The 8,337-nt window shown below is 42.1% G+C and overlaps 1 protein-coding gene across 1 annotated transcript; it reads left to right on the plus strand.

Annotated features, from left to right (window-relative positions):
* The first annotated feature begins 4,036 nt into the window (after window positions 1-4,036).
* LOC110788596 (uncharacterized) lies at window positions 4,037-6,076 on the plus strand. The gene has a single exon (XM_021993213.2). It carries the CDS (start codon window positions 4,037-4,039, stop codon window positions 6,074-6,076), a length of 2,040 nt encoding a protein of 679 aa, XP_021848905.2.
* Window positions 6,077-8,337: the final 2,261 nt, after the last annotated feature.

Raw genomic sequence — 8,337 nt, forward strand, 5'->3', positions numbered from 1 at the left:
AGTGTAAGGTGTTGTTTTCTTTCTCTTGTTTTATCTGGTCTGAGTTCACAAATTCTTATTTACATGGGGTGTACGATAAATATTGTAAATCGAAGTTAAAATTGACGTAAAATGCTTAAAAGTTACCCTTATATATGTAAAAGTTATTTATTTTTTAGTGATAAAATTTTTTATTTTAATAAAAAATATTTCTTCAAAATCACTATTAATGTATAAAATTAATTATTTAACACTTTAAATGTTTATCTATCAACTTTTTTTTAATAATATAAAAGTTAGAGAAAACTAAGTTAAAGTTAGAGAAAACTAGGTAAAAATTATATTGGTTTACAATAAATTTATTGTACACCTTGTCCATGCAAAACCTTTTGGTCTGAGTTTTCTAATTTAACTAAAGTTTACATTTTCTAGTGCGAATTAGTCATAGGATACAAATAATATGAAGTAGGTCGAAAAGGAATGTGAGAATGTGAGATATCGTACATGACCCCTTATTCTTAATTAACAGGCTAAGAAATCAGTCAGTATGTTAACATATAAACAAGAATAAATACGATTTAGTAACACTACTTCCTCTGTCATTTTTTTATTATTATTTACGCTTTCCGTTTCGAGTGTTCCATTTTAATCTTTACATTTAGAATATTTCATCTTGTATTGTATCATAAATGTCCTTAATATAATGTTAAAATCATGCAAATGATTATTTGAATTATTTAAAATCATTGGGATATTAAACCTTTCACACTTTTCCAATTGAGACATTACATCTCTCACACCTTTCAATATCATATTTTGGATAAAAGGGAAAACATTATCAATAAATATAATGTGCATTGTTTAAATAAATAAAAAAATTGAAGAATCTTTATCAGCATTAATTAGTTGTTAATTGTGTGCATGGTACCAAACGTAAAGAATAAAAGGGACGGAGGTAGTAATAAAATAGGATGATGAAAACAATCTAACATAGGTTAACACGGCTAACAGTATTTTTTTGTTCCTGGGTGTGATCCACAAGGGCAATACACATTACAAATGGGGGAGTGGGACATTTGAACCTAAGACTTATCATACACAAACCTTCAATCTTAACGACTAGGTCAAGACCTCATTGACTAACGGTGATACATAGTAATTCATTTCAAGAAAAAAAACCATGTGTTCAATCGCTCTTATATGTTTTTTTTTCTCCTTTTCTTGAGTGTTGGGTGGTTTAATTGTTGGTAAGTTGTCAAAAAAATATTTCTTTTTTGGTCGAGTGTATGTAATACTTTGGTTTCCCTAAATATAAAAACAACACTTCAATTCAATTTGCCTACCAATCTAGCATGAGACCTTATTGAAATTTGTGGGATTTTTTAAAAAAAAACGAAAAGAACGCATTCAAATCAGAACATCAAATTGACAATTTGGGAAAAGCGTCATGGGTGAGGTCAGTACTCAGGGGTGTTATCACGTGAATATGGTCCTGATTTTATCTTAAGAATTTATGTGGAGGCCATCAATTACAACAACAATTGATGCAAGTAAACGACGAGTCTTTGGCAGATGAAAACAAGCAGAAATTGGCTTTGAACTTGCAAGTTTCTTGGGGAGCAATACTACTCAATAATTTCATATAGCAACCTTATCAACATGTTTTTCTATAGACCTCGAAAATTTGAATATTATACGTTCCGTTAAAAGTAAGTAGATTCTTTTTGCAATTTCAATTATTAAACAAAAAAATAAACATAACTTGATTGACAAGCATATTTGACTTGAAAGTTTTTAAGAGTTGGCTGCCTACTTGTGTGAGGGGAAATGTTATTGTGACTATGATATTAGTACGATGATAACGATATGGTGCTTACAATAAACATCAATTATAGAAGTATTAACATGACGAATATCCTCTTATAAAATCATTCTAAAGTAGACTTGATTAGCGGGTCGGTCCAAACCAGGTCATAAAATAATTGATTTTTTCATGAAATGTTTTTGAGTTTTGGCGTAATTCACCAAATGCCCCTCGGCTTTCAATGATACATAAAATACCCTTAAAACAATACTTAATACCCTTAATGACATCATCAACCTCATAAACAACCAAACGTCTAATTAACCCCCTAATCAATCTACCCATTAACAAACATAATTAACACATCCATTAACCCACAAACCCACCATTTTTTTTCTCGCTCTCCTTCCTTCTTCCATTAGAGCATGAGCAATGGTGAGATTGCCCACAACCATGCAAGTTATCTCTCTTCCACATCATCTTCCACATCATTCTTCACTATCTCGAGTCACTGTTATGAGTCACCTCTTTTTATTAATGGTGAGGTTACCCACCACTCTCAAGTGGTAGAGAAGTCCAAAAATAGGTGACTACTGACTAGTGTCACTTTATACTTAGATCATATGAAATTCTGCTTGTTTCTCATTGGAACATAGCTCAAGGGCCATGGATGTCAGTGACCCAACAGTCACCATAGCCCCATCTCATGGGTAAGCAAAGAGTCACCATCTGCAATGGTGAATTTACTCACAAAGAGGAGAGAGTGTGTTTTGAGTAACTACAAAATCACCATTGCTCATGCTCTTAACCCATGACTACCATGTTTATGACATCCTTCTCCTTCACCTCCACCTCGACCCTTGTTGATGTCCACCAAAGAAACACATCTCCACTCTTATCGACGCCCACCAGCGTAGGAAACCGACCCACCTCTCTTCCCACGTCCTAAATGCCTCATCTAAGTCCTAATACTTTCCAACGCCACAAATATGGACGGAATACACCCTCAAAATGGTGTAACAAGTATACTATATATTTGATAGTTTATTTTTATTTATATAAATGTCTCATGTGAAGCTTATTTCATAGTGCTTTTTCCGACCCGAGTCCGATGTGGACGACTCAAAAAAATACCATTACCTAAGTCCTTTAGCATTGAAATTGTTGTCTGTAGGTAACACACAATACGGTCTCCTATTCCTTACCTCAAAACATCCGAATCCAAACTCTTTAACAAAACTCACTAAGAGGCTCATTTCGTCGAACACCTGGTGTGCACCTTCTTTGCAGGATAATTTCTATGCCCACCTTAAAATAAAACTTCACCATTAATCTTCTTTTGTTGATTCCGACTATTTCCAAATTATAATCTATCCAATTCATCAACAGACCCATATGGGTTTTTACTCAAACTACTCTGTTTATCAATTACACCACTTGGGTTTGCATTCTGCTTCTCAAATCTTCGGAATTTCTGGTACCCTTTATTGAGTATTTCAAGAACATTTGTGTTATCCCACTTTTTGGACTAACGACATAACCGTTCTAACGTTTGATCATGTCGTGTCAGCCAGGTCCTGTCGTGTCGCAGGTAAACACAGCTCCAGGGAGATACGTCCGACGTAGCATCGTGCGACGAGGTATAAACGACGAAGGACAGGCGACAAAGTACAGGCAACTGAGACGCGTCCTCAAGAAACGGGTTGATAAAGATAAGTTAACCTAAAGCCCATGATAGGCAGCGCCGTCAAGCTAGCAAGAACGAGTCCAAGACATACGCGAGAAGCGCGGAGGCGGTTGAAGACTGAAGAGACGTGTGACAAAGATACTCCTATCTTTGTGGGATTTTCTCAACCGATTAGACCGTTGAGAATATCCTATAAAAGGACGAAGATAATGACAAGCAAAGCACGTTCACTCAAGCACTCAAACTCTTAAGCTATAAACTGTTTCAGCATTCATTATTGTACTTTAGATTTTTAATATCGATTCTCAGAAAGAAGAGCATAAACAATCACATAGAATACTTAGTGGATTGATAGCCTCATAGCTATCCGCGGTTTTTTACCTTATTCATGGGTTTTCCGCGTCAACACTCCTCTGTGTCGTGTCTCTTTATTTGTGTCGTTGATTCTTTGCTTAGTTAGTGTCGACCCTAGCCGAAAGTCGCCCTCATACGAATTTTGGCATAAACAGTTTGGCGCCGTCTGTGGGGACATTAACTAGGTTTTACACAAAAGCACCCCTTTCACCATGACTACTGGAGAGATGACGATCGCAGAGATGAAAGCGGCTTACGAGAAAGCCCAAGCCGAGCTAGCCCAAGAGAGGGCATCCAATGAAACCCTCCAGAAAGAGCTCGAATCTGTAAAGAGCAACAAGCACCAGTCCCGCTACAAAGGTGGGAAGCCAAAAAAGCTAACGTTCGAGATGCCCGATGACTTTGAAGATGTGACCGACGATGAGGAGGAAACCCGTGAGGAAGAAGACAAAGAAGCTCCCGATCCGGTGACCCAACGCCTGAACAAGATGGATGCACGCATGACGAAGCACTATTCCCGCCTGATGAAGTCGATGACCAGGTTCCCCGGGGCACCAACACCAGTGGAGACCGAGCCGACCGACGGGTATGCCGCGTCGCCGTTCTGCGAAGCGATCGCTAGAGTGACAGTTCCGCACACACTCCGGCTCCCAACCTGGACCACCCTGTACGACGGGACATCCGACCCCTATAGGCACGTCAACTTCTACAAGCAGCGCATGTGGCAGATCGGGATTCCGCACGACCTAGTGGAACCTGTTATGTGCAAATCATTCGGCGGCACCCTTGATGGAGCAGCTTTGGAATGGCTCACGAACGTCCCTCCCAGATCCATCTCCTGTTTGTCCGATCTCATCAACGCCTTCTACCAACAATTCTCCAGCAGTCGCCAGTTAGAAAAACAAACCAGTGATCTCTATCGGTTGGTTCAAGGGCCAACCGAGTCGGTACGCGATTATTTTAACCGTTTTAATTGTGAAAAAAATGGTATAAAAAATTGTGATGTCAGGACTGCTATTGAGGCGTTCAAGAGAGGCCTCATCCCCAATTCGGAGCTATACCGGGAAATAACCAAATACCCCTGTGCAACTTTCGAAGAGGTGCGATCAAGGGCCACCGCCCAGATGCGAATCGAAGACGACGAGGTTATCCGAACAGCATCTCAACGATCGATAGGGGGCAGCAGCGACAGAAGATCGTACACCCCAAGGAACAACAATTGGCGACACCAACCATATGTTCTGCAAAACCAGATACAAAGTGTCAATCAGTATTATGATACTAACAATGTTTACAGGAACGAGCGGGTCGAACACCCTAACATCTCCGACTACGGCTTCAACGTCGACATTGGAGGTGTGGTGAACGCCCTTCAAAATGTAGGTGGAACAGTCAGATGGCCCCGGAAGAACGACAGACCGGACTCCATGAAGGACATGAGCAAATGGTGCGACTTCCACCGCGACAACGGACACACAACCGAGGAGTGCATCTCCCTCAGAAAGGAGGTCGCATACCTCCTGAAACGGGGGCATCTAAAGGAACTGTTGAGCGACAAGGGAAAAGAAACATTTTCCAAAGAGCAAACCACCCTGCCCGGCCCAGCGACAAGCAGCGAGCGACCAGACCCACCACCATTCAATAAAGTGGTAAATGTTATTTCCGGTGGTTCAGATATTTGTGGACTAACCTCTTCTGCAGCTAAAAAAATTAACAGGGGAGAATATGAGACCGTAGAAGAGGGACAAACCGAAGACGAGGTCGCACTACACAGGTCCCTGACCGCAATGGCTATCACTTTCGACGATTCAGATTCTGTAGAAAAACAGCGGGAGCACCACGACGGGTTGGTAATATCGCTCCCAATAGGGAACGCATTGATCAAAAGGATACTGGTCGAAAACGGAAGCTCATCCAACGTACTGTTCTTGGAAGCACTACAAGAAATGGGATTAGAAGAGAAAAACATAGTAAGGAGATCAACAGTTCTGGTAGGGTTCAGTGGAGAAGCACTACGGACGGTAGGAGAGATATCGCTGCCTACATACGCAGAAGGCGTCAACATGATGACCAAGTTCAACGTCGTCGATTGTCCATCAGCGTACAACGTCATCCTAGGACGACCATGGATCCACAAAATGAAGGCAGTGCCATCAACATATCACCAATCAATCAAGTTTCCAACCAAGTGGGGGTCATGGAAATCAAAGGGCAGCAAAGAGATGCGAAGAAATGTTACGAGACAGCACTGAAACCATCCAAGTCACCCATCTAGCAATTACAGCCAGGGTCGACATCGGACGACCCCGACGACCAACAAATCGACGAGATAGTACTAGACCAGACAAAGCCAGACCAAGTCGTAAGGATCGGAGCCTCACTGCCTGACAACATCAAAAGTTAGATAGTGTCGTTTCTAAGAGAAAACTCGGACTGTTTCGCTTGGTCGCACGAGGACATGACAAGAATCAGCCCAGACGTGATCACCCACAAGCTCAACGTCGACCCCAGCTTCAGACCGGTAAAACAGAAACGACGTAAGTTCGCACCCGAAAGGAATAAAATCATAGACGAAGAAGTCCAAAACCTGATAGATTCAGGGAAGATCAGAGAGGTCAAATATCCAGACTGGTTAGCAAACGTCGTCGTCGTCAGCAAAAAGAACGGAAAATGGAGAGTCTGCATCGACTTCACAGATATCAACAAAGCTTGCCCCAAGGACCCATTCCCTCTGCCGCACATCGACGCCCTGGTCGACACCACAGCCGGACACGAGCTACTCACATTCATGGACGCCTACTCAGGATACAACCAAATCCTTATGCACCCAGACGACCAGGAAAAAACATCTTTTGTAACGGATAGAGGAATTTATTGTTATAAAGTCATGCCTTTTGGTCTTAAAAATGCAGGTGCGACGTACCAAAGATTAGTCAACAAGATGTTTAAAGACCAACTCGGAGACACAATGGAGGTATACATTGACGACATGCTGGTGAAATCGAGGAAGGCTGACGATCACGTGGAACACTTACGACAATCCTTCTACATACTAAAAAAGTACGGTATGAAACTTAACCCGACTAAATGTTCTTTCGGAGTGTCCGCAGGAAAATTCTTAGGTTACATCGTCACCCAACGAGGAATCGAGGCCAGCCCCTACCAAGTGCGCGCGATCATCAACATTCAATCCCCGCGGAACATAAAAGAGGTACAGCGCTTGACAGGGAGAGTGGCGGCACTAAACCGTTTTATATCGCGGTCGTCGGACAAGTGTCGATTATTTTACGACGTCCTGCGCAAAAACAAGGGGTTTAACTGGTCCGACGACCACGAAGCAGCCCTGCAAAACCTCGAAAAATACATGATGTCGCCACCCCTCCTATCCAAGCCAAAAGAAGGAGAAGTCTTACAACTCTATTTAGCCGTTAGCTCGACGGCAGTCAGCGCGGTCCTAGCTCGAGAAGACGAAGCACAACAACTACCCATTTATTACATCAGTAGGTCACTACTGGAAGCAGAGACCAGGTATTCCTCCCTCGAAAAACTCGTTTTAGCACTCGTTACCGCAGCCAAAAAACTAAGGCATTATTTTGAAACTCACCAAATAGTGGTGATGACTAACTATCCAATCAAGTCTGTGATGCGTAGGCCAGAACTGACAGGTCGAATGGAGAAGTGGACAATGGCACTAGGAAGGTTCGACATCAAGTATCAACCAAGGACGGCTGTAAAATCACAGGCCCTAGCAGATTTTGTGGCAGACTTCAGCCCCGACTTAGAGAGGATAGCAGACGATGAAGTCAAACTCATCAACAACATAGAAGGAATATGGACACTCTTCGTCGACGGCTCATCTAACTTTCGTGGTGCAGGTTTAGGCGTCGTACTGAAGTCACCACAAGGGGACATGATAGCACAGGCAATCTGCTGCGATTTCAAGGCAACTAACAACGAAGCAGAATACGAGGCGCTAATCGCCGGAATGACATTAGCTATGGAATTAGGGGCAAGCGGACTCAACATCTTCAGCGACTCACAACTAATCGTCAACCAGATTAACGGCGACTACGAAGCTAAAGACCTAAAAATGACCTTGTATCTCGAGAAAGCAAAAGAATTAACTTCCAAATTCAAACCCTTCTCCATCAAACAAGTCCCAAGAGACCTAAACACGCAAGCTGACGCCCTTGCCAACCTAGGATCCGCACTCAGAAAATCACCATTCTCGACCATACCTCTAGTACACCTACTGTCGCCCGCCGTCGAAAAAGACATACCACAAGACGCCAGCCTCGTCCTATCAACCTTAAACACAGACAGTTGGACCAAACCCATCTTCAATTACCTAAAGCACGAAACTCTACCCGACGACAAGCTAGACGCCAGAAAGATACTTTTCAAAGCTTCACGATATGTTATTTTGCAGGACGTACTATTTAAGCGATCAGCAAACGGAATGTTGATGCGATGTGCCGAAGAAATCGAATGGGAAATACTATTGAAACAATAC

The sequence above is a fragment of the Spinacia oleracea genome, chromosome 6 (genome assembly GCF_020520425.1).
Source record: "Spinacia oleracea cultivar Varoflay chromosome 6, BTI_SOV_V1, whole genome shotgun sequence".
NCBI classification, from domain to species: domain Eukaryota; kingdom Viridiplantae; phylum Streptophyta; class Magnoliopsida; order Caryophyllales; family Amaranthaceae; genus Spinacia; species Spinacia oleracea.

What these genes read in the sequence shown, in the direction of transcription:
- LOC110788596 (XM_021993213.2), top strand. Translation starts at nt 4,037, where the DNA reads ATGACTACTGGAGAGATGACGATCGCAGAGATGAAAGCGGCTTACGAG.